Raw genomic sequence first — 27943 nt, forward strand, 5'->3', positions numbered from 1 at the left:
TGACATGGAGCAGACAAGTCAGCCATAGTAAGTATGTCACAATATTATTTATTTTTTATCTAGATGGTGTTTACAAGATAGAAAGGATTCCCAAAGGGCTGTTGAGTGTTTCACCTGTGAACAACTGGGTACACCAATTAAAGAGGTTAGATACAAAGTGTTTTTTTCATACATTATTTTATTTCCGTTAAATAAATTAAAAATACCAAAAACAGCTGTGCACATGTAGCATTATTACTAGACAGACCATTACAAAAGCCACAGTATGAAGGGGAGCAGAGCAGGAAAAGACAACACATGAAAACACAGACAGACCACAGATGAAGGGACAGCTAGGACAACATGAGTGTGGGTTCATCTCCCAATTTGAATATTCAATTCTAACAATATCTCTGCAGCTGGAGATGACCTCGTCTCTGATGTAAAAGCTTTGTGTTGTGAATGAGATGACAATCTCAGATTCACTGTTCCTCCTCGGTTAGAGTCCGAGACAACAGGTAGGACCAATCCATCCAGGGCCAATCATGGTTTGGCAAAGCTAAGCAAAGCGAATGTACTGTATGGATGATTGCAGTCCGGAAGTCACACACGACTTGGGAAAACTCCACTCAAAATCCTCTCTGGGTGAGAGCTGACAGAGAGACAACCAAACTGTTAAGTGCTTTGATTAACAGCCTGTCATTGTGTTAGCTACAAGATCATGCGATATTAAAAAACACTTTAAAACTTTGAATGCCTTTTCTGTAGCTTTTCTGGCTAGATTACAGTACATGTCTGTTGACTAAGTAACAGGCTTTTCTGGCTAGATTAGTTGACTGGAGACATAAGAGAGGGAAACATTTCCAGTGGAAACAAGTGTCATAGACCAAGCGTGTCACACAACAGGCCAGCCAGGAGCTGTTTTCACGCCTTATTACCAACGTTACTAGACGACAGTGTGGAAAACAAAGGGAAGAAACACTGTAGAAATGTCACAGCATTAGAGTTCCTCGTTTCACAACCATAACACGTTCCACGACAGCATTAGGGGGGAAAAAACAGTTTTGTCTCAGCGGAGAGTAATGAACATCTAAATCCTGTTCAACCTGCACTGTAAAAAAATGCTTTGCAACTGAAAAAAGTATTAGGGTATGTCCGAAATGGCACCCTTTCCCCTATATAGCACACTACTTTTGACCAGCGCTCTCGGGTCAAAAGTAGTGCATTATATAGGGTATAGGGTGCTACTTTAGATGAAACTCAAGACAGTAAAACAGGGCATTATATTGTCTGAATCGACTGTGACAAGAATTCCCCTGCCTGAGCACACCGGCCCAATGCAATGAGGCTCTAACCAGTATGAAGGCAGACAGCGAGGCAGACAGCGAGGCAGACAGCGAGGCAGAAGCGAGAAAATAAACATATAAACAAGCATTTAAACGATGGTACCTGCATGACCAACAAACAATACATACATATTGAACACACGGTTTGCACCACCATAATAAGAGGTGACAGCAGAGTCAAAAAACCCACAAGAGGTCAATACGGACAGGAGAGGGACTGTTTGCAACAGTTAAGACATCGATGCCGTAGTGGGTTTGTCTTTGTTATGTTCTGTAGCACACTGTAGGGAGGGTTTTTCCCGGACTCAAGACTAAAAGCCACCTCATTTTAGTCATGTAGCAGACACTCTTATCCAGAGCGACTCACAATTAGTGCATTCATCTTAAGATAGCTGGATGAGACAACCACATTGAACCACTCTTGAACAAAAAAAAAAAAGCATGCTCAATCGCGAATGTTAACTCTCCAATAAGATGAATCTGGGTCTGAGAAACTGGCCCGTAGAATAGCACATACTGTACAAGCAGGAGGGATGACTGATCACTCTACTGTCAAGTTAGTGTCAAGTTAGTGTGACTTGGGTTCAGAGTTGTAATGTACTTGAATGGAGAAATCAGCCTAACTCACGATAACGTTCAATATCCAAAATGTGGTCTCTTAAAAGAAGTATGAAGTTGAAATAAACTCTAAAGATGGTACAAAGTTATGTAAGGAGAAAATATAAATGATAAATAACATTTGTTTACACCATAGCCCACTGAGAGTTCTAACATATCTCCCAATATGTCTCCCAGATCCCAGAAAGGACTGCTCCGGATTGTCATCATTATCTTGTAGAAGAACGTCAAACTTCCTTGGTCAGTATTTCGGACAAGCAAGGATTCATTTAGTCTCTCTGTGTTCACCAGAAGTCTCTTGCGTGCGATATCACTACGTACCCATGGGCTGAATCGTTCCCTCGGAGGAATATCTACCAGGTAGAATGCGATCCAAATTTTCTGCACGACCCTCTACGTGTATCTTTAGTGTAACGTACTAACAGATCATCATTATCTTAGTATCTGTGGGTTCCTACATACATATTGTACTTCCATTCAGAGTTCACATTCAAATCAGGTAAAGGGAGTCGTTTTGGCATGGAACAGTCCTCAGTTGGGGTTGAATGGGGCACGGAACAGTCCTCAGTGGGGGTTGAATGGGGCACGGAACAGTCCTCAGTGGGGGTTGAATGGGGCACGGAACAGTCCTCAGTGGGGGTTGAATGGGGCACGGAACAGTCCTCAGTGGGGGTTGAATGGGGCACGGAACAGTCCTCAGTGGGGGTTGAATGGGGCACGGAACAGTCCTCAGTGGGGGTTGACTGGGGCACGGAACAGTCCTCAGTGGGGGTTGACTGGGGCACGGAACAGTCCTCAGTGGGGGTTGAATGGGGCACGGAACAGTCCTCAGTGGGGGTTGAATGGGGCACGGAACAGTCCTCAGTGGGGGTTGAATGGGGCACGGAACAGTCCTCAGTGGGGGTTGCCTGGGGAGTGGGGCGTCAGTCAGTTGACTGTTCACTGTCACTCCAAGCTGCCCAACATCTAAACTCCTGGTCCTGCAGCCACACAATGAGCAGAGATGAAAACTATGGGACTTGGTTAATGGTGATGGTTGTGAGTGACTGAAGTACAGCACTACAAAGGCTGGGGGCTGGGGCATTGCTAAGAGTCTGATAAGAGAGGGTCCCATATAATTGCACTGTTTGTTCTCCCACAACACAATCCACCATGGTCCCTTACACACATACATGGACCGTGTGTCCACCAAAACCCCATTCCTCAGTCTGTCATCAAAAGGTCCTGGCGGTCTGATCCCCTGACCCCTCACTCCTCGTCCCCTCCCATGAGGAAGCCCAGAATGAAGTCGATGGCTCTCTGTCGGTCCTGCGCTGTCTGTCGGCCCACCATGTTGGGCGGGGGTCGGATGAGCAGGCTGGCAAAGAGGGTAGCTGGCATGGGGCACAGTGGCGGAAAGAGAGGTAGAGGAAGATGTGAGAAAGAGGCATTTCTAAAGCAACATGGGTTTAGAGCCGTTTCATTTAAATTCACTGAATTGAAACTCCAGTTAAATGTTTTATCAACATTACTGAAAATAAATCACATTTTTCTATTCTAGACCTGGGAATTTCATTTCCTGAATTTATTGAATTGAAGTAGTATTGACCCTAAATCTGGGTCGTGTTCAGTATGGAAGATAAGTTTTGAATTGGAGAGAAGCGGGGACATACTACTATGTCTGAACATGTCCAATAAGAACACAGATATTTGCATTCTGTGGCATAACGCTTTGCTACAGTGTACCCTACTGAAAAAGCACTTGTAGGTTATAGAAAATGTGGCCATGGGGAACTGACCTATGAGGTTGGCAGTGAGGTTGTTGTTGTGGGCATATTTCAGCAGCTCCTTGAGGAAGGCCATCAGGTAGCGGAAGACGTTGCGGTGAGCCCGGGGCAGCTGGGAGATCAACTGACAAAACAGCCCAGAGAAAAGACAGATGAGAACTACAACCAGCCCCTTGTAGAGCCAAGAGGACAAACTATGTTGTATGTTTTACAATGATTATACATATTAACTTTATTGATTCAACAGAAGTCAATGACTCCTACTCATATCCATTTCCAGATTCATATAAAATGACTTTTATGTGAAAATATTTAATGTTAGGCCACCCTAAAATCGTAATTGAATTCACTGCACCTGTTTGCAGAGGCGGCTGTCATGGGAGCAGTCCAGGCTGCGCTGGTAGTGCTCGTAACAGACCACTGGCTCCGGCAGAGCTTCCAGGAATATCAACAGGGCCTCGGCCACGGAGTGGTTACAACCAGCTGACACACAGTCAGGGAACAGTCAGAAACAGTCAGACAAAGTTGGGGGGGGGACAGATTTATGGCCGAGGGTGGGTGTACAGTGTTTGAACATGACTACATGTTGAATCCCTGATCTACAAATCCCCTTGAATCCTAAACAGCTACCCTCAAACAAGCTGGTTGTGTGTGTTGGTGCGTGAGCATACGGACGGACAGGAAGATTGCACACCGTACACCCCCCAACTACCACAGATATCATACTTCCTCCACACTGCTAATCTATGCCTTGGCACCAGTCTGTGTATAGCAGCCGCTTTATCGCAGTGACCCAACTAACTGTGTGGCATCTCAGTCACAGTGTCCTGTTACAGGGCTGGGCTTACTAGCGGATCTGGGCCAGGGGGGTTGGAATGACTAGGGTCATATGAGTAAGGATTACGGATGGAGTCAGGAATGACTGGGGACATATGAGTAAAGATTACGGATGGAGTCAGGAATGACTGGGGACATATGAGTAAGGATTACGGATGGAGTCAGGAATGACTGGGGACATATGAGTAAGGATTACGGATGGAGTCAGGAATGACTGGGGACATGTGAGTAAGGATACGGATTGAGTCAGGAATGCTGGTGTCCAGGCAGTCGATGACACCCTGCAGCTCCTCCTGCAGGCCCGGTGTCTGGAACAGGTCCTCCTGGAAGAACGGCAAGGAGTTTACAGGAGAATGTCGTTTTGAAATGACGTTGAAATAAGGGTAGGGTAGAATACTATTTACGGGCTGAAAGACTAAGTCTAGAATAGTGCCTAGAAGAGTTAGCCTGGAATACAAACTGAATTTTGCGCTGTTTCACTTCTTCAAACCGAAGTGACAATAGTGAAATGGAGTGATATTCTGTTTGGATTCCTTGTTAACCAAGGTTACCCCTCTAAGGAATACCTCATTCTGAAAATCATCCAAATTCACTGCAAACAGCATTTCAGAATCTTCATTACTGAGATTAAAAACATACTCAGATGTGGTACGACCTAGAAATAAAAGTGCTGTGAACATTTCCCTTAACTATCCTCTCACCTGCTGGCAGGACATGGTAAAGAGGTGGTTCACCAGCAGCCACACCTCCTTGGGAATCTTTAAGGGCTTGTCCTCCGTGCCGGCACTGTCCACCATCAGGAAGCTCAGCCTGGACTTCTCCTGAAGTAACACACAACCACAACATGTTAGAAACATAAGATACTATACTGAGAGAACCATCACAACATGTTAGAAACATAGATACTATACTGAGAGAACCATCATAGATACTATACTGAGAGAACCATCACAACATGTTAGAAACATAGATACTATACTGAGAGAACCATCACAACATGTTAGAAACATAGATACGATACTGAGAGAACCATCACAACATGTTAGAAACATAGATACGATACTGAGAGAACCATCACAACATGTTAGAAACATAGATACTATACTGAGAGAACCATCACAACATGTTAGAAACATAGATACGATACTGAGAGAACCATCACAACATGTTAGAAACATAGATACGATACTGAGAGAACCATCACAACATGTTAGAAACATAGATACTATACTGAGAGAACCATCACAACATGTTAGAAACATAGATACTATACTGAGAGAATCATCACAACATGTTAGAAACATAGATACGATACTGAGAGAACCATCACAACATGTTAGAAACATAGATACTATACTGAGAGAACCATCACAACATGTTAGAAACATAGATACGATACTGAGAGAACCATCACGTTAGAAACATAGATACTATACTGAGAGAACCATCACAACATGTTAGAAACATAGATACCATACTGAGAGAACCATCACGTTAGAAACATAGATACGATACTGAGAGAACCATCACAACATGTTAGAAACATAGATACTATACTGAGAGAACCATCACAACATGTTAGAAACATAGATACGATACTGAGAGAACCATCACAACATGTTAGAAACATAGATACGATACTGAGAGAACCATCACGTTAGAAACATAGATACTATACTGAGAGAACCATCACAACATGTTAGAAACATAGATACTATACTGAGAGAACCATCATAGATACTATACTGAGAGAACCATCATAGATACTATACTGAGAGAATCATCACAACATGTTAGAAACATAGATACGATACTGAGAAAACCATCACAACATGTTAGAAACATAGATACGATACTGAGAGAACCATCACAACATGTTAGAAACATAGATACGATACCGAGAGAACCATCACAACATGTTAGAAACATAGATACTATACTGAGAGAACCATCACGTTAGAAACATAGATACTATACTGAGAGAACCATCACAACATGTTAGAAACATAGATACGATACTGAGAGAACCATCACAACATGTTAGAAACATAGATACGATACTGAGAGAACCATCACGTTAGAAACATAGATACTATACTGAGAGAACCATCACGTTAGAAACATAGATACTATACTGAGAGAACCATCACAACATGTTAGAAACATAGATACGATACTGAGAGAACCATCACAACATGTTAGAAACATAGATACTATACTGAGAGAACCATCACAACATGTTAGAAACATAGATACGATACTGAGAGAACCATCACGTTAGAAACATAGATACGATACTGAGAGAACCATCACAACATGTTAGAAACATAGATACTATACTGAGAGAATCATCACAACATGTTAGAAACATAGATACGATACTGAGAGAACCATCACAACATGTTAGAAACATAGATACTATACTGAGAGAACCATCACAACATGTTAGAAACATAGATACGATACTGAGAGAACCATCACGTTAGAAACATAGATACTATACTGAGAGAACCATCACAACATGTTAGAAACATAGATACTATACTGAGAGAACCATCACAACATGTTAGAAACATAGATACTATACTGAGAGAACCATCACAACATGTTAGAAACATAGATACTATACTGAGAGAACCATCACAACATGTTAGAAACATAGATACTATACTGAGAGAACCATCATAGATACTATACTGAGAGAACCATCATAGATACTATACTGAGAGAATCATCACAACATGTTAGAAACATAGATACGATACTGAGAAAACCATCACAACATGTTAGAAACATAGATACGATACTGAGAGAACCATCACAACATGTTAGAAACATAGATACGATACCGAGAGAACCATCACAACATGTTAGAAACATAGATACTATACTGAGAGAACCATCACGTTAGAAACATAGATACTATACTGAGAGAACCATCACAACATGTTAGAAACATAGATACGATACTGAGAGAACCATCACAACATGTTAGAAACATAGATACGATACTGAGAGAACCATCACGTTAGAAACATAGATACTATACTGAGAGAACCATCACGTTAGAAACATAGATACTATACTGAGAGAACCATCACAACATGTTAGAAACATAGATATGATACTGAGAGAACCATCACAACATGTTAGAAACATAGATACTATACTGAGAGAACCATCACGTTAGAAACATAGATACTATACTGAGAGAACCATCACAACATGTTAGAAACATAGATACGATACTGAGAGAACCATCACGTTAGAAACATAGATACGATACTGAGAGAACCATCACAACATGTTAGAAACATAGATACGATACTGAGAGAACCATCACGTTAGAAACATAGATACGATACTGAGAGAACCATCACGTTAGAAACATAGATACTATACTGAGAGAACCATCACAACATGTTAGAAACATAGATACGATACTGAGAGAACCATCACAACATGTTAGAAACATAGATACTATACTGAGAGAACCATCACAACATGTTAGAAACATAGATACGATACTGAGAGAACCATCACAACATGTTAGAAACATAGATACGATACTGAGAGAACCATCACGTTAGAAACATAGATACTATACTGAGAGAACCATCACGTTAGAAACATAGATACTATACTGAGAGAACCATCACAACATGTTAGAAACATAGATACTATACTGAGAGAACCATCACAACATGTTAGAAACATAGATACGATACTGAGAGAACCATCATAGATACTATACTGAGAGAACCATCAGAACATGTTAGAAACATAGATACTATACTGAGAGAACCATCACAACATGTTAGAAACATAGATACTATACTGAGAGAACCATCACAACATGTTAGAAACATAGATACTATACTGAGAGAACCATCACGTTAGAAACATAGATACTATACTGAGAGAACCATCACAACATGTTAGAAACATAGATACGATACTGAGAGAACCATCACATGTTAGAAACATAGATACTATACTGAGAGAACCATCACAACATGTTAGAAACATAGATATGATACTGAGAGAACCATCATAGATACTATACTGAGAGAACCATCACAACATGTTAGAAACATAGATACTATACTGAGAGAACCATCACAACATGTTAGAAACATAGATACTATACTGAGAGAACCATCACAACATGTTAGAAACATAGATACGATACTGAGAGAACCATCACGTTAGAAACATAGATACTATACTGAGAGAACCATCACAACATGTTAGAAACATAGATACTATACTGAGAGAACCATCACGTTAGAAACATAGATACGATACTGAGAGAACCATCATAGATACTATACTGAGAGAACCATCACAACATGTTAGAAACATAGATACGATACTGAGAGAACCATCACAACATGTTAGAAACATAGATACTATACTTAGAGAACCATCATAGATACTACAGTATACTGAAGAAATGGTGTCAGAGCACAGGCTGATTCTGACACATCATCTCTATGGTTTGTAACGTGACTGGAACCAGCTTTACCCAACTTTACCCGGTCGATTCATAAACTTATGAGCTGCTTAATTCCTAAGGAGGATTTGATTCATCCTGTGCTATCACCTTCGCATTGATCAGAACGTTGATTCCATTCCTAAAATTATTACATAATATGGCACATTGCGTGTCATTTCAGGTATAGGGAACATATTAGAGTGGATTATCTCGAGGGTTGGATGTCGGGTCGTCTTGGAGGACAGCCATTTAACTGGGAGTGGATCGCATTGTTTCGTATCTAGCTGAGAACAAGCGAGAGTGGGTCCAAAAATAAGCTCTGGCAGTGGGGGTCACACATACGGATACACACACTCACAGGACTGGAGTGGGACACCGTGATAGCCTGCAGAGCCAATTACAATATCAAGAGCTAGGCCGAAGTTATTGTAAGAGTTAGAGAGCCTCTCAAAGTGCTACCGTTGTTCCTTAAGGGTATTTGAGTGCAGCTTCTAAGAAAGATGTCGCCTTGGCTACAACCAGAAATAAAGGCTTTTACAGAACTCTATTACATCAGGCCCTGGATGTTGATTTACTACCCTCCTGTAGGTTTTAACTCCAACCCTGTTCCTGGAGAGCTACCCTCCTGTAGGTTTTAACTCCAACCCTGTTTCTGGAAAGCTACCCTCCTGTAGGTTTTAACTCCAACCCTGTTCCTGGAGAGCTACCCTCCTGTAGGTTTTACTCCAACCCTGTACATGGAGAGCTACTCTCCTGTAGGTTTGAACTCTAACCCTGTTCCTGGCGAGTTACCCTCCAGTAGGTTAACTCCAACCTTATTCCTGGAGAGCTACCCTCCTGTAGGTTTTAACTCCAACCCTGTTCCTGGAGAGCTACCCTCCTGTACATTTTAACTCTAACCCTGTTCCTGAGGAGCCATGGGTCTCTTTCCAATCAAGATGCATGAAATGAGGAGAGAGGAGATTCAGCAATACTTGGAGGACAATGGAATTAAATAAAAAAAGCGTATTTATTGCAGTTGGGGCTTCTGGCCTTCATAAGGGTTTTGAAATACAGAGCTTATAATATGCACTCAGGCACATTTAATGACAGTCTTATGGGGATATTACATTGAGGACTAGTACAACTACTACTACTGTAACAGGGACAGACAGGACACCACTGGGTCTAGAGACCTGTACTATAACTACTACTACTGTAACAGGGACAGACAGGACACCACTGGGTCTAGAGACCTGTACTATAACTACTACTACTGTAACAGGGACAGACAGGACACCACTGGGTCTAGAGACCTGTACTATAACTACTACTACTGTAAAAGGGACAGACAGGACACCACTGGGTCTAGAGACCTGTACTATAACTACTACTACTGTAACAGGGACAGACAGGACACCACTGGGTCTAGAGACCTGTACTATAACTAATACTACTGTAAAAGGGACAGACAGGACACCACTGGGTCTAGAGACCTGTACTATAACTACTACTACTGTAACAGGGACAGACAGGACACCACTGGGTCTAGAGACCTGTACTATAACTACTACTACTGTAACAGGGACAGACAGGACACCACTGGGTCTAGAGACCTGTACTATAACTACTACTACTGTAACAGGGACAGACAGGACACCACTGGGTCTAGAGACCTACAGTGACTGAAGCCCTTAGCATGTAAAAATTGACCATGGTTTTGTCTGAACCAATGTGCTTCCCTAATCCAGAACACGAGGTCCTGTATATATTTGGTCAATTTCAGGTGTTTTTATGTCAAATCAGAAAAGCAACACTACTTGACTAGAACCTGGGTTGCCTACATCGCTGAGCAACAGCAGGGCATCAGATTAGCCTCACAGTGGAGAGTGGGACACCATAGAAATAGAACGACTCTAACTATTCTATTTCTACGGTGGACACACCGTGTAGAATGTACCTTTTCCACGTAGCTGTCCTCTCCCTTCGCCCCCAGCAGAGCAGTGAAGAGTTGGAAAGGAATGATCAAGGCAATGAGAGGCAATGAGGGAGGAGACAGAAAGAAGAGAGAACAGAGGAGATACTGTAGACAGGAGATAATGCATAACCACCAAGGAGTCAGGAAGATAATGATAGGCTGTGTTAAAAGTGCGATCTGTAGGTCATTTCTGATTTCAAAAAAGTATTGTCCCGGGCTGCCAAGACTGGGAGAGGGTCTTTATGCGAGTGTAATACACACTGATTGTAGTGGTTTTTTGTTTCAGCATTGATTTCTTGAGCATTTCAGGGGGTCAAAAAGTTACAGATTGAACCTTTAAAATTGAATTATTCCAAACAAATGTACCCGTGCAGAGTCAAACAGAATGACATTAGAATAGTGACCGTGGAAGCAAGAGATCATTTGAAATGGATCATATAAACATAGACTCTAACTAAGGCCAAGGTGGATATAGATAGCCCGTGTAAAATAACAATATGGAGAAATGCATGGACAGACTTTTTGTATTATAAAGTAGACCCGAGTATATGACTAGTCTAGACTTAGTCAGTGCTCCCAATGTTTCAGGAAAACCCTTCTGACATTTGTACACACGAATTGCCACTTCCTTATCCCCTTGGGGATTCTAAAACACAGCCACAGGTTGAGACATGGACAAATATCTAGACCAAATCTATGTACTCTTCAACACCAGTCTTTGAGGCCTGCTGCAGTGTTAGCTGTTTTTGATTTCTTACCCATTTAGAAGGTTTAGGGTTAGGGAAGCCAAGTTTAGCGGAGTCTCGTGCCAAAAGTGTCATGGAGAAAAACAACTATCTGCCATTGCAGATGACTAAAGAAGTATATAAAAAAATGGACATTGTATTGACTGTTCAATTAATCCTGCATGAACACTAAATGTATTGACTGTTCAATTAATCCTGCAATGAACACTATTTAAATGGCTTTTCAATACAAACATCACTCCTATCCTACCTTGAACGTATCCCTCCCTGGTTGCTACAGCAACTTCACATTAGCTAGTTCCACTCACCAGGTCGATGAGCTTGGTGATGGGGACCTCCCGGATGGGCTTCTTTATGTGGCACAGGGTCTCCAGCGAGGTACCGAAGCAGCTGGGCAGGTAGTTGCCGGAGATGGTGATGAAGTAGTCCTTGCCTCGGTCCAGGTGCAGCACCAGGATGTCTTCGATGGCGTCCTCTCCCAAGTTGAGCAGCGTCACCGAGTCCTTGCTCACGTACACATCCAGGAAGATCTCTAAAGTTTCGTCTGGTGGGGAGAGACCGAGAAGGGAAGTGTTCATTTGGGTATGCCATTGACAACAATTTGTAATAAAACTAGACATGAGCGTTTCTTAATCCAGGTAGGATTTGTTTGTCTATTTTCTTTGGTTTTGGTGCCTCAAGAAAACAGCCCTGGTGGTATGACAAAAGATGAATGACACCATTGAGAACAGTTCATACAGTGGGGCAAAAAAGTATTTAGTCAGCCACCAATTGTGCAAGTTCTCCCACTTAAAAAGATGAGAGAGGCCTGTAATGTTCATCATAGGTACACTTCAACTACGACAGACAAAATGAGAAAAAAAATCCAGAAAATCACATTGTAGGATTTTTTTATTAATTTATTGGCAAATTATGGTGTGATAATTATGTGTGACTGCGTGGCTGAAAGTGAAGGAGACTTACTGGGCTCTAGGAAGCCTTCGCTGGGCTCAGCGCGGAGCCAGTTCTTGCAGTACTGCAAGTCGTTGAGCTTGGGGATGAAGACAAAGTGGCAGGCGACCTGCCCGTCGTTAGAGATCACAAAACTCTCCCGCTGCAGCTGGCGGAACTTGACGTCCTTAAAGGTGAACTATGGGAGGCGAGGGAGAGATGGAGAGCAGGGGAGAGAAAGAGAGAGGTTGAGAGGAGGACAGACTCACAGACATTGTTATAGTAAGCCAGAGTGCAAGAATGTTTGTTTGATCTATGCAGTAGATTGTTTGAAATGCAAATAGATCCCCATACCATTCTACACCTGCAAAGTAACTCAAGCATCTGGGCAGACTTGTCCATTTTCTTAGGCTATCATTTTTCATCAGGATTTTAAATCACAAGTCCCTGACTCAATACTTGCTGTCTTGGTATCAATATGACTTCACTGACAAAACAGACTTATTGATATGACACAAAATATCAGGGGGGAGGAAATGCTGGACAGGAAATCAATAAGATGAGAATCATGTCTCTGTGTTCTGTTGACTCACCTCTCTGTGGGTCAGTGCCAGAGACGGGAGGAATTCGTTCTCCATCCTGTCCATCATGCGCACAATCTCCTCAAAGACTTTCTTGTGGCGTGCCTCGTTCACCACCTTCACCTGTGACACACACAAATAGAATTTATCAATCCAACAACGATTCATTCAATATAGCATAAAGCACGCTACTCAAGAACAAACTTGTATTTTATGATCCTCAATGAGCTGTATAGTATGTTAAAGGTACGTGTATTTTACTAAATGGACTCCTTGTGAATGTCAGGTCTCCCTTGACTGTCTCGACCTCAATCAGTCAGATGTGATTTCCAGATTCTGTGTGTGTGTGTTTACATGATCCTCACCCCGACACTGAAGAGGGAGCTGACAGGCTTGTGGTCGCTGGTCTTCAGTTCCATGTGACTCCTGTAGTGGAGCTGCTTCACATTACTGCCCCTCCATAGGATCCGATCGCACCACGCTGGGACACGACACTTCCCACTACAGGAGAACCCCAGAGAAAAAGACAAGGGGTAGAGACACGGAGTCAGCTGTTCATTCGGCACCAAATGAAAGATAGCAGATTGAAACAGTGATTGACAACGTGGACTTAGTCCAATAAGGCAGTGGTTCCCAAACTGTGGGAACCACTGGGGGGGGGGGGGGGGGGGGGGGGGGGGGGGGTGTTATTTAGGCAGTGGGGTGTAATTTAGGCAGTGGGGTACAAAGCTGCTTAGGGGGCCCGGCCCACCTCGTCAATATTGGAGAGAATGGTTGGAAATATGACTTTTCAGGTTTGATCTTACCAGGTATGTTAACATGAATATTCAAGGTGCTATGGCATATGAGGATTAGCCTACACGGGGTATATCCTTTGGACTCAGTTGGGTGGAGGGTGGGGGGGTAACAGCTGACACATCAGACTACAAAACTCTATGGGTGTTCTAGAAGTATGTGATTGGTGGGAAAGGAATCCGGATCAGTGGTATTTTACCTAGAGTCCCAGCGGTCCGTCTTGGCGTCATACTTGTACGTGGGCATGAAATTGATCTCTCCCTCCATGAAGTCTGTGAAAGCTCGCTTGTTCTGTCTCTGGATATTCAGCTTCATAGAGGCAGAAGGGGAAATATACCAACAACACATTATTCAGAGACAGACAGAGGAACTCCAGTATTTATAACCCTTTAAACCAGAGAAAAGAGGAAATGAAATCCGGCTTTGTTATATTGAATGTCTTTCTTTTTGTTGTTGTGCAGAACTTTAAAATGCCAACATGACTTCAAGCATTAGTTCATTCGTATTTTAATATACATTTTAAAAAGTGTTTAAAACATTGACAACGGACTAGATAACAGATGTGTGTGTGTGTGTGTGTGTATTTTCACCTGGTCATACTCCTGCAGTTTCCTCAGTTGGTTGTGGGAGATGAGCTGTTTGACCTCAGCTGCATCGTACACAAACAACCGGTAGTTCAGATCTCCTACCCAGATCACTACACTGGACCACAGAATGGATGAAGAGTTATGTATTGTAACACAACAGCATGTAAACAGTCTTACAGTAATACCATACGTTTACACATTACACTGTATGAAGAAAAAATACTGTGGCATGGTTACACTATTTTACAGTTAAATGACATGTTGAAATGCCGGACTATTGCCTGAGAATGTCTCTCTCTCTGGGATTTAATTACATTAGCACCAAAGAATTCCATCTATAATAGTAATGACTACTGTAAGCCCCTTGACCCTGAAACATATAGTAGTACTGAGAATACATGGCTAATGCACTAAGTGGTATGCTAATGTAGACATTGGAACTATGACTCTACAGTATGGGTCTTGGAGGGGACTGACTCGTGTTTGACGATATTGTGGGGAGGGTGGTCTAGCATGTGGAATCTCATGCGGGCACAGATGTCTTTGTAGTCCTGGTTCCTCCTCTCAAAGTCCTCGACGTGGGCCGCCAGGTGGGAGTTGACAAAGCAGAAGCTGGTGTTGTGGAACACAAAGCGCACCGCCACACCTCCCTTGTTGCCCTGGAATGAGAAAAGAAAACATTGTACGTTGACTGACTGATTGATTTGTTTGTTTAGTAAAGCGTCTTGCAACAGATGCTCAGGCCGTTTGGGTTTAAAGGACACTAGTTATATGAAAAACTATACCTTTTTACAGTATATGAACATAATACTACAATACTTTGCAGTAGCAGTATATTATTGCGGTATTCAAATATCTAATCATTTACATTATGTCTATGTTCTATGTACCTACTGTATCTATAAATGTCATAAAGTTTAAAGTTAGGATGTTATTAAGTCGTAAAGTTAATGGGAGCAAAGGGCAAACACAAACACTTCCTCTTAGTTGACTTGACTCGTTCGTACCATTTTCCCCATGATGCCAGTTCCCACGTGCTCCGCCGCAACCTCTTTAATGTGATTCTTGTGCACCTTGTTGACAAACACCACTAGCATCATGCCCACTAGTCGAATGGTACGCACCTGGGGAGACAGAATTTGGATATGGATGCTTCTATCAACCTATTATGAACCAAACTTGTCAGTTTATCAACATCCGCTGTTCTCAGTGTATAATCACAATAATGTAATATTGTAGTTGATTAAACCATTTGTGTTGAAGATGAGAAGATTCCGCTCATTGACTCACCATCTTGTACTTGGCTTTGGGGTGCAGACTTCTCTCCACAGCCTCTACCCACAGCTGTTCCTTAGAGGAGTCCAGATAGAAGAAGGCCTCTGTGCTCAGGTCCAGCTCCTGGAAACTACAGCACCCAGAATGCACAGGGAAATCAGTGCGGTAGTTCCAATGTTTGGGAAAGTCTTCAAAAGCACTCTTTATAGTATGTAATGAAATGTCTAGTTTACAACTAGCAACGTCCATCCCATCATTAATGAGGAATTAAGAGGATCCAATTGTTAGTTCCACAACTCTGGGTCGTATTCACGAGGCAACAAACAGAAGAAAACGGACTGAAGAAGAGAGGGACTACCTGAAGTTGTCCAATAAGAAACGCTTGTCTTCGTTTTTCGTTGCAAAACATTTTTGCTACGATGTGCACTGATGAATACGACCCAGGTTCATTCCTTCATACATACTGTGTAGAAGACATTGGGTACTCAGATAGACATGTCACTGACCCCAGAGCGTAGACGTCAGGGGGTTCTAGAGAACAACACAGCCAGGGCTCTAGACTGCTGTCTGGAGACTGGCCATTCACATTCCACGTTCCAGAAAAGAATCTGAAACACACAAAACATTCTTATATAGACATTCACATACTTATGTAGACAGAAACATGTGTGAGTTTAGTGCTAGAGTGTAGCCTGATAAGGGTTACAGCTAAGAATAAGAACTTACAGCTCAGTGACTAAAAGTTGGCTTAGACACTTTTAGTTCAACCCAGGACCCTGCACATTTTGAAAATGGACCACGGAAAAACTACAGAAAAATGTGGAATAACTGCTGCTATAACCCACTTTCAAAGGATCTCCTCAACTTTCAATGGATCTCCTCAACTTTCAATGGATCTCCTCAACTTTCAATGGATCTCCTCAACTTTCAATGGATCTCCTCAACTTTCAATGGATCTCCTCAACTTTCAATGGATCTCCTCAACTTTCAATGGATCTCCTCAACTTTCTGGCCAGACTCACAAGTGGCTACTGCAGGGGAGCATATGTAATGGAGCTGGTTCAATGAACCACTCTTGTGATGTTGCCTTGGTTGAGACCTGAAGACTTGCATCATCTCCACAAGCTAATGTGGTCACACAGGAGGCCCAGGTTTGAACCCAGCCGGTGACTCACTGCCCCACCCACCATCCACACAAACCCATGGACAGTCACCTGAAGTCCTTGATGTCTACGTATTCCTTCTCCTTCTTGGCCAGGCGGTGTTTGATGAGGTACTCTCTCTGGCTGGCCTGAGTGGAGAACATGGCGTTCCGCATGCTGTTGGTGGTGGGGCTGTCACACCACGAGGTGGGCCGGTCAACACTAAGACTGCAACATCAGGTGAGGTGAGTCGTTCCCACAGTTATTCCATTACATTATTTTTCAGGTAGGGTGTGATGTAAAGGCTACAAATCAAGATCTAGGCCACCGAAATTATAAATAGAGGCCCTTTGACACCAAATGAGCCCCACAGTGAAGGTGCCATAATACCCATAAAACTTAGCGGTCAAACAAGGAAATGGTTCCATTCGTTTTTCTATTCATTTTTCCCATAGGGGATTTGATAAACACTTAAAATAAGGTCTGTATTTCGTTTAGGCTTACCCTGGTGTGGCGTTTTGATAACCATGTATATCTCTCTAGGACAAGGTGACTTTTATCAAAATGCTAATTAGCATCAAAGTAAATTACATGCAAAACTACAAGCTCCTCTAGCTAACACCTTTGCTAACAGGCATTATGTCAATTGAAAACTTGCATAAGACAGTTCATAGAATTGTAAATTTAAATAAATATTGCCAATTTCTTTATTACTACATTTAGCTAACATCAGATAGTTCATCCAGAGATCCTTACCGTTGACTCGGTTCAGCAGTCTCGCCCAGATCATCATGGGATTTGTAGTTCTTTATGATAGCCACATTAGCAGCTAATTAGGATTTCATTTTTGAGGGTTAAATACAGGTGAATATAATGATAGAAGTCACCTTGTCCTAGAGAAATTTACATAGCTATCAAAACTTCATGCCAGGGTAAGCCTACATGAAACACAGCCCCTATTTTAAGTGTTTCTAAAAATCCCCTATGGGAAAAATGAACAGTGGAAAAGTGATAGGAACCATTTCCCTGTTTGACCACTAGGTTTTATAAGTATTATGACTCTTACTGTGGTACTCTACAGAAGCCAAATACAGATAGTTCTTTAAAGGGAAAAAAAAACATCTCCAATAGGATGAGCATACTATGGGACGGTCCTACTGGTAACACTCACTCTGTTTTGGAAGGCGTGATGAAGGCGGCATCTTTAGCCTGTATGGACGAAACTCTGTCTTTGGAAGTGGGGATGGGTGTGGGTGGGAGAGGATTGGAGGGAGTGTAGGAGCCTTTACGTGGAGGCAGAGGGGGAACTGGAGGAGCTTCCCGGGGGGGCCCGATGCCATTCTGCTGGTTCTTCTTCTCCTCCACTTTGAGGGAATTATTGAAGTTGTCCTCGAAGCCAAAGTCTATGGCCAGAGAGAGAGCTGGGTCCTGTCTGTCAGCTGAGATAGAGGAGAGATTCATATGTGAGAAACCTTGTGACATTCACTGTATCATTCAACCGTCATATGCAACAAGTGTCTAGGATTCACACCTGACCTCTTGATTGTAATGTGTGCTGATGTCTGGTAACTATCCGGTGCAAAATGGCTGCAGTAGCATCACCCAGCTGGGCGCTGGACATTGGTTCTGGATAAGGTTAAGTTACTCTATACAATGTCAAGGGCTTTGAGAATCTGGAAAAGCTCTATATAAAATGCAATCAATTTGAACTTCTTCATTCAATTTGACCAATATTATCCATGTGTCCATACCTGTGCCGGTCTGGTTGGCTGAAGAGCTGTTGTTGAGGTTGGGAGGCGGTGGCGGTACGCCGGTGGGCTTGGTGTGAGAGTTGACAGCTTTGTGGATCCCTCTCTGAGGAGGGATGGGTGGGACTGGGACAGAGACCTTGCGGGGAGCCGGCATGATAGGATCCATCGCTTTGCTTTTGGACTCGACTGTGGAAAAGTTGGCAGCGCTGGATCACTCAATCAAGAGACAAAGCTACTCTGTGAGTTACATGAGACAGCATTTCTCTACACGTTGCAAACTGCAAATGTGGAAAGCAACCTAATACGAGTGCCAAGAATGATCTCATAGATTACAGTAAATCTAGGTTGTTTTTTTGTAGATCTAAAGAGAAATGCAATACAATGACAATAGCACGACAACACTCCCTTCCAAGGATCACACTCATTGTTCTATACACACCCATCTTGTTTCTATTGACCTTTCACAACGCAAATACTACTAGAGATAAAATGTTAGGGAAATGAGGCAACACCCAGCACAGCAGGGCTGTTCGAGAGAAAGAGGATGTGTCACAAATGGCACCCTATTCCCTATAAAGTGCACTACTTTTGACCAGGGCTCATAGGAAATAGGGTGCCATTTGGGAAGCAACCCTCAGCCTGTGGTAATGGGGTTACACTGTCTCAATCATTAAATCAGCCATGCCAAGGCAATGGTTCGACATTTCAAAAACTGTTACTGTCCCCAATCAAGCCAAACTGCTTGGGGACCTATATTTAAAATAGATAGCCTATTGCTTTCAATATTCCAGGAGTGGGTGTTGTAAATGAGGTCATAATCATTAAGAAATGTAATGGATTTTCTATATTTTTAGCACTTTTGGGGGGTTGAAACATTAGTCTATATACAATGCATCTATAACAGAGTAGTGATGGGACACAGTCAGGGCTCTACAGTGAGACCATTTCACTCGCTTATGCGCCTAAATATTTTGTTGTTTAACCTGGAATGTTAATTTAGGAGCACCAGTGCGCTTAGAAGAATGAAGGACTCAATCTATAAAACCGTTCATATTTTTAATTGTGCTCCTAAATGTCTTTGTGTGCGCCTACATTTTTCAACGTACACACACACATGCACCTTGTAATAAAGGTCAGCGTAGAGCCCTGCCAGTCTTTTAACTGTGGCAAATTATATGAAGACAGTGGACACCAATATTAACGTGATACGAGTAATCCCATTTAGATAAGCCACAATCCACATCAACCACAGTCAAAACTAAATCAAAAGACACGGCTACAGGAGATTATCAACTGTGGCTCTGGTAACTCAACATCAGAGATAGGACATACCAGTAGGTACGGTGCCACTGCCACCTTGAAAGGGGCCTCTGACCGTAAACATAGCTGAGGAATGTAACCGGTGGACATAGGTGAAACGTGAGAGAAGAGGACGTAGGGGGAAATTACTAAGGCGTGGAAGTCAGTCACCCTGGGGAAATAAATACATGTTGGATGAGTTCATGAATAATACATAGTAGTGTTGAGCAGAGAGAGAACCAAGAGAAAGAGAGAAGCAAGAGAGAGCGCGAGACAGCGAGAGACAGCGAGACTGAGAGCATGAGACAGCGAGAGACAGAGAGCGAGAGACAGAGAGCGAGAGACAGAGAGCGAGAGACAGAGAGCGAGAGACAGAGAGCGAGAGACAGAGAGCGAGAGACAGAGAGCGAGAGACAGAGAGCGAGAGACAGAGCGCGAGAGACAGAGAGCGAGAGACAGAGAGCGAGAGACAGCGAGGGTGCGAGACAGCTCGAGAGAGAGCTCGAGAGAGAGCGCGAGAGACAGCGAGAGACAGCGAGAGAGAGTGCGAGACAGCGAGAGAGAGTGCGAGACAGCGAGAGACAGAGTGCGAGACAGCGAGAGACAGAGTGCGAGAGACAGAGCACGAGACAGCGAGCCCGAGACAGCGAAAGACAGAGCGCGAGACAGAGAGAGACTGAGAGCGCGAAACAGCGAGAGACAGAGAGCGCGAAACAGCGAGAGACAGCGAGAGCGAAACAGCGAGAGACAGAGAGCGCGAGACAGCGAGAGACAGAAAGCGCGAGACAGCGAGAGACAGAAAGCGCGAGACAGCGAGAGACAGAAAGCGCGAGACAGCGAGAGACAGAAAGCGCGAGACAGCGAGAGACAGAAAGCGCGAGACAGCGAGAGACAGAAAGCGCGAGACAGCGAGAGACAGAAAGCGCGAGACAGCGAGAGACCGAAAGCGCGAGACAGCGATAGAGAGACAGCGAGAGACAGAGAGCGCGAGACTGAGCGCGAAACAGCGAGAGACAGAGAGCGCGAGACAGCGAGAGATAGAGAGCGCGAAACAGCGAGAGACAGAGAGCGCGAAACAGCGAGAGACAGAGAGCGCGAAACAGCGAGAGACAGAGAGCGCGAAACAGCGAGAGACAGAGAGCGCGAAACAGCGAGAGACAGAGAGCGCGAAACAGCGAGAGACAGAGAGCGCGAGACAGCGAGAGACAGAGAGCGCGAGACAGCGAGAGACAGAGAGCGCGAGACAGCGAGAGACAGAGAGCGCGAAACAGCGAGAGACAGAGAGCGCGAAACAGCGAGAGACAGAGAGCGCGAGACAGCGAGAGACAGAAAGCGCGAGACAGCGAGAGACCGAGAGCGCGAGACAGCGATAGAGAGACAGCGAGAGACAGAGAGCGCGAGACTGAGCGCGAAACAGCGCGAGACAGAGAGCGCGAGACAGCGAGAGATAGAGCGCGAGACAGCGAGAGACAGAGAGCGTGAGACAGCGAGAGACAGAGAGCGTGAGACAGCGAGAGACAGAGAGCGTGATTTAGTGAGAGACAGAGAGCGAGAGACAGAGAGCGAGAGACAGAGAGCGAGAGACAGAGAGCGAGAGACAGAGAGCGAGAGACAGAGAGCGAGAGACAGAGAGCGAGAGACAGAGAGCGAGAGACAGAGAGCGAGAGACAGAGAGCGAGAGACAGAGAGCGAGAGACAGAGCGAGAGACTGAGTGTGAAAGACAGAGTGAAAGAGAAAAAGAGAGAAAGAGCGAGGGCGAGAGAGAGACTGGCTCACCTTGCTGCTTGGCTCTCTTCAACTGGGAGAAGAAGGACTGGCTGCGCTCATCATCCTGGAGCTCCAGAATCAGCTCCAGGGCTTTCTCCCCTCTGACCCGTATCCTAACGCAAGCTGGAGGGGCAGGGAGAAACACACATCCACCATTGACTCCCCTTATGGCTACCACAGACTCATTCAATTCAATACACTATTTATTCCTAAGGGGCAATTATTGCTGGGTATAGAGTGACAGGGCAGGAGGGGCAGGCAGACAACACATGACAGGATACGTTGTTACATTCACCACAACTTAGCCTATACAAATATACCATTTACTCACTCACCACAACCATGGAGACACTACCCATGTCCACTTGCATGTCTACCAACTCCGCACAAAATGAGGTAGACAGTGATTTGCCAACAGTGAGCTATTTCAACAGAGTGCAGGTTGTCCCATAGCCACAGGCAACTCATGACCAACTTTTGCAACTAAATAAATCTGCAGAGACAACCAGGCATGGAGCTCAGGGCATGCATGGCATGCACTAAAAATGTAACCAAATTGGATGAAGAGCTCTGTTACAAACGATTGTCATGTTGTTATTGTAGTACTGTTTCCACAACACTGGTCTTGCACATAAGCTCCTATAATAAAGTTTGAAACAACAACACAATGATGCTGACTTACTTATAGCAAACCTCCACTAGAAACAATTCCTATCAAGGTGGATGACCATTTAAAAAACAGAAGTATGAGGAGAAAAGTCTTACTTACTTTTTGATGGCAAGTCAATGAGCAGCGCTTCTTCGGCCTCTGAAATAAAGCAGTTAAAAAGAGAACATTAAAGAGTTGTAAACGTGAGGCTCAAAGGTCTGTGGGGAAGAGTGAATATGTCAACAGGTTTCAATAGGCTCTAGCTACTAGCTGTTGACTTTCAAATGTCTGGCCATCGTAAACAAAGCACCTTGGACTTGTTCCACTACGACAAGCAATAACCTTGAGTTAATACTGCTACCATGGTAGGGAGTTAAGGAATGTCAAGTTTAAATGCCTGCAGGCTTTACAAGAGAGGGGCTCTGCATCACAATCAGCTGTCTGTTGGTACAGGAACCGTTCTATATCAAATCTCTGAAATCTGCTCTGAACTGTAGCAGTTCAATAGCATTTCCTTAGCATGCACTGCAAACAATGGTACCATTCAATAACACTTCCCAAACATTTAGCCTAGTTACATTGAAAAACTAAATGGTAGGCATACATGGAATTTAAAAGGTGAATTGAGACCCGGTGGTCACTTACCTCGCACAATCTGAAAATGACTGTTGATGGGTATGGACAACTGATGTACCGGACAGGACACAACAGTATCAGGGTTAGCCAAAACACCTAACCTGGAGGGAGAGGAGAGGATTATATTTGAATACAGCACCCTACATGGTTGGTCTTCAGATAGGAAGTTTCATTTAATCTAATTTGCATAAAACCTCATGCAGTATAGTGAGCAAGAGAGGTGTTGTCATAGTGATTTTACAGACTTCCCTAAAACATTTAAGTGGAAAAAGATCAACGTAAACAGAACTTATGTAACTTAGCCCAAACAGTTGCCGTTTCATGATGCAAGATATTAAAATGCAAGCGCAATGAAAAGTAAATGATTAGGTATTTATGTTAGAGCTTCAGAGCTGTGATGTGTGGGTTAATGTGGGGTCATATTTCTCTCCCTGATGATGACAATGCAACAGCCAAAGCATCCGTGAACTGAAGTCGATTCCAACCGAAATCCATGCAACACATTCAAATAAATGAGAGCCTCATATGAAAATGATCACAAGGCCTGAGCTCTAATCCAACTCAAATGGAGCGTCTGTCTGAGCTGTGATGAGGGTTAATGTAGGTCAAGTCTCACTCCCTACCAATGACTGTACAGCAGCAGGCAGGGCGTCAGAACATGTCCACACTTCCTTTCAACTCTTAACAAGAAATGTGATTACTGTGCAGAAGTGGAACATGATGCAACCCTGGCTGCTTGTCTGAATGTGTCAGGTCAGGACACTCTGTTCCAAATAGGCTAGCTGGAGATGGCATCGTAAGTAGTATACCCAACTTCTCTTCCAAAACACCCCTATAAAGTCCCTTGTCATTATATATAGACCTAATAGGTTCCACCTATCATCAACAAGTAGACCTAATAATACTATGGCAAGCTCTGTCTGGGCGATAACTCTAACTCTAACCCATATTGCGATAAATTCCATGAATTGATGCGACCACGATAGATCGAACGATACGATCATAACATAGATATCTACCACAGTTTAACATTTTTTTTTATTATCCTTTAAGCTACTACTAGTTTGATGGCTGTAGCCATCAATTGTCCCATTAACGATCAACCATAACTTATTTAATTTCATAACTTATAGGCTAGTATAGACGACCTAACTTTATCATAATGAAATGCCTGCGATAAGTGATCGTGTCGATAGTTTTCAGTTTATCGTCCCAGCTCTAGAGTAACATAACATAATTGAAAACCCATTTGACATTGGAAGTACACATGCCTGACATCTTCCCCTCCTAGTACCTCTCCTGGTAATCACTCATTTATGAGCGGTCTAAGGCACTGCATCTCAGTCCAAGAGGTGGCACTACAGTCCCTGGTTCGAATCCAGGCTGTATCACATCCGGCTGTGATTGCGAGTCCCATAGGGCGGCGCACAATTGGCACAGCATCGTCCGAGATTTACAAGGACAGCCTACCCCGGTCAATAAGAATTTGTCTTAACTGACTTGCCTAGATAAATAAATTATACATCTCAGCCTATGAGAGCATAGCATAGGCCTACTACTCAGACTAGAGCAGGGCTTAGATTAAGTTCACTTTATTCACCAATTGTATACAATGTCCAACCGAAATGTGACTTCCACTTCATCCCAACCTCCGAAAGACACACAGACAGTGCATTCAGAAACGTATTCCACATTGTTACATTACAGCCTGATTTTAAAATTGATTCAATCTTTTTTCTCAATCTAAACATTATACCCCATAATGACACATCAAAAACAGGTTTTTCTTATAAAAATAAAAAATCAGAAATACGTTATTTATTTACATAAGTATTCAGACCCTTTGCTATGAGACTCGAAATTGAGCTCAAGTGCATCCTGTTTCCATTGATCATCCTAGAGATGTTTTTACAGCTTCATTAGAATCCACCTGTGGTAAATTCAATTGATTGGACATGATTTGGAAAGGCACACACCTGTCTACATAAGGTCCCACAGTTGCCAGTGCATATCAGAGCAAATACCAAGCAATGAGGTCGAAGGACTGTCCGTGGAACTCTGGGACAGGATTGTGTCGAAGCACTGGGGAAGATCTGGGGAAGCGTACCACAAAAATGTCTACAGCATTGAAGGTCCCCAAGAACACAGTGGCCTCCATCATTCTTAAATGGAAGAAGTTTGGAACCACCAAAACTCTTCCAAGAGCTGGCTCTGACAGAGCTCCGGAGTTCCTCTGTGGAGATGGGAGAACCATCCAGAAGGACAACCATCTCTGCAGCACCAATCAGGCCTTTATGGTAGAGTGGCCAGACGGAAGCCTCAAAAGGCACATGACAGCCCGCTTGGAGTTTGCCAAAAGGCACCTAAAGGACTCTCAGACCATGAGAAACAACATTCTCTGGTCTGATGAAACCAAGATTAAACTCTTTGGCCTGAATGCCAAGTGTCACGTCTGGAGGAAACCTGGTCCCATCCCTACGGTGAAGCATGGTGGTGGCAGCATCATGATGTGGGGATGTTTTTCTGCAGCAGGGCCTAATAGTCTAGTCAGGATCGAGGGAAAGATGAACGGAGTAAAGTACAGAGAGATCCTTGATGACCTGCTCCAGAGCGATCAGGACGTCAGACTGGGGCGAAGGTTCACCTTCCAACAGGACAACGACCCTAAGCACACAGCCAAGACAACGCAGGAGTGGCATCGGGACAAGTCTCTGAATGTCCTCGAGTGGCCCAGCCAGAGCCCGGACTTGAACCCGATCGAACATCTCTAGAGAGACCTGAAAATAGCTGTGCAGTGATGCTCCCCATCCAACCTGACAGAGCTTGAGAGGATCTGCAGAGAGGATTGGGAGAAACTTCCCAAATACAGGTGTTCCAAAAAGACAAGGCTGTAATCACTGCCAAAGGTACTTCAACAAAGTACGGAGTAAAGGGTCTGAATACTTATGTAAATATGATAGTTATTCTTTTTTTTTTTTATCAATTTGCACACAAAAAAACATTTTTTGCTTTGTTATTATGGGATAGTGTGTGTAAATTGAGGGGAAAAGACATTAAATACATTTTTGAATAAGGCTGTAACGTAACAAAATGCTGAAAAAGTCAAGGGGTCTGAATATTTTCAGAATGCAATGTACATATATACAGGTCGGAGCAGGGGGCTGTTAGATACATAGAGGTCGGAGCAGGGGGCTGTTAGATACATAGAGGTCGGAGCAGGGGGCTGTTAGATACATAGAGGTCGGAGCAGGGGGCTGTTAGATACATAGAGGTCGGAGCAGGGGGCTGTTAGATACATAGAGGTCGGAGCAGGGGGCTATTAGATACATACAGGTTGGAGCAGGGGGCTATTAGATACATACAGGTTGGAGCAGGGGGCTATTAGATACATACAGGTTGGAGCAGGGGGCTGTTAGATACATACAGGTTGGAGCAGGGGGCTGTTAGATACATACAGGTTGGAGCAGGGGGCTGTTAGATACATACAGGTTGGAGCAGGGGGCTGTTAGATACATACAGGTTGGAGCAGGGGGCTATTAGATACATACAGGTTGGAGCAGGGAGCTATTAGATACATACAGGTTGGAGCAGGGGGCTGTTAGATACATACAAGTTGGAGCAGGGGGCTATTAGATACATACAGGTTGGAGCAGGGGGCTGTTAGATACATACAGGTTGGAGCAGGGGGCTGTTAGATACATAGAGGTTGGAGCAGGGGGCTGTTAGATACATAGAGGTTGGAGCAGGTTAAGTGCCTTGGCTCAGTGTGTACATAGTTTTAATGCATTTACGTAGTCGACCACGGAGTTTGTGTGCGCTCTCATGTGAGTCTCATTAGAGTGGTGGTGGGATACAGACATAATAGGCAGCGTGATGGCTGGCACTGGGGCTAACCTCTGTCTTTCTACTGCACACACACACACCAGCTGAAATGGTCCTGAGTATTATCACACACTAAACAAAAACATCAAACAAGCAACCATGTTCAGAGCTGATGACTGAGAATCTCCTCATGTGCTGGCTGTCAGATAAAGCCTAGAGTGGTGCTGTAAACCCAGGCTTCTAAAAGTGGGGAGGTACTGCAGGGGGTCCGTGCCCCGATATCAAAACAATATATAAAAACATCTGATTGCAGAAAAAGCCACTTTGGCAGCTGACTGCGTCAACATGAGATTCTGACATGAAAACCACTAGGCAATCTGAGGTTTGTAATTAAATGGTCTGCATGCATTTGGAGGTGAACTCCCATCAGGACACAGCCTGCGGATCAATTCAGGCATGCTGCACCGGTCTATCGTTTTATGCTGTAGTGCTGCACTGTGTCTTTCTAGAGGCATACCTGTCAATCATCACTCACCCTCAAACATTATGCTGCTAAAAACATAATGAGGAACCTTGTAATGCAAGGTAGACTACAGAACACCATGGCAAACATTGGTATGGTCTTTCTGCATAGTCTTGTACAGATGGTCCACACAAGCAAAAATGTCCTGCAAGTAGCAGTCGGACAGGAAGAGGTTTTGCAATGCAATGTTTCATCTCAAATTGTACACCACTGCTTGACAGAAATAAACCTGACCACTTGAGTACAACTCATCATTATGACCCAGTATGGGTGAGAAAGGCAGATATGAATGAACATACATTTTCAGACACTGAGTTCTCTAATGTTAGTACTTACATAAACTCCCCAGAGAACTCAATCAGTGACAGTAGCCTGGGCTCCTTCTGACCGGACAGCCTTACCTCCTGTCCTCTTACAGTTTGAGCATCACTATTAAGG

At 43.6% G+C, this 27943-nt stretch overlaps 1 protein-coding gene across 1 annotated transcript; it reads right to left on the reverse strand.

Annotated features, from left to right (window-relative positions):
- Nucleotides 1-28: 28 nt before the first annotated feature.
- On the reverse strand, nucleotides 29-27943 carry LOC110488962 (inositol polyphosphate 5-phosphatase OCRL). The gene is made up of 23 exons (XM_036943126.2): nucleotides 27842-27943; nucleotides 23170-23261; nucleotides 22645-22683; nucleotides 21885-21998; nucleotides 18809-18994; nucleotides 18229-18496; nucleotides 17130-17285; nucleotides 16422-16523; nucleotides 15931-16045; nucleotides 15648-15764; nucleotides 15118-15299; nucleotides 14644-14755; nucleotides 14253-14362; nucleotides 13624-13759; nucleotides 13271-13381; nucleotides 12711-12876; nucleotides 12056-12291; nucleotides 10984-11007; nucleotides 5248-5367; nucleotides 4785-4869; nucleotides 4065-4192; nucleotides 3722-3833; nucleotides 29-3316 (listed from the first exon to the last, which is right to left on the reverse strand). Coding segments are annotated over exons 1-23 (2838 nt in total). The 5' UTR covers nucleotides 27844-27943; the 3' UTR covers nucleotides 29-3191.

This window comes from Oncorhynchus mykiss, chromosome 14 (genome assembly GCF_057628025.1).
Source record: "Oncorhynchus mykiss isolate SJ-2025 chromosome 14, ASM5762802v1, whole genome shotgun sequence".
In the NCBI taxonomy this organism is placed as follows: Eukaryota; Metazoa; Chordata; class Actinopteri; order Salmoniformes; family Salmonidae; genus Oncorhynchus; species Oncorhynchus mykiss.

Coding starts and splice junctions, on each gene's coding strand:
- LOC110488962 (XM_036943126.2), bottom strand. Junction 22,684..23,169: donor TCATTTTCAGATTGTGCGAG/GTAAGTGACCAC, acceptor GCTTTATTTCAG/AGGCCGAAGAAGCGCTGCTC. Junction 12,877..13,270: donor TGGCACTGACCCACAGAGAG/GTGAGTCAACAG, acceptor CGCCTCCCATAG/TTCACCTTTAAGGACGTCAA.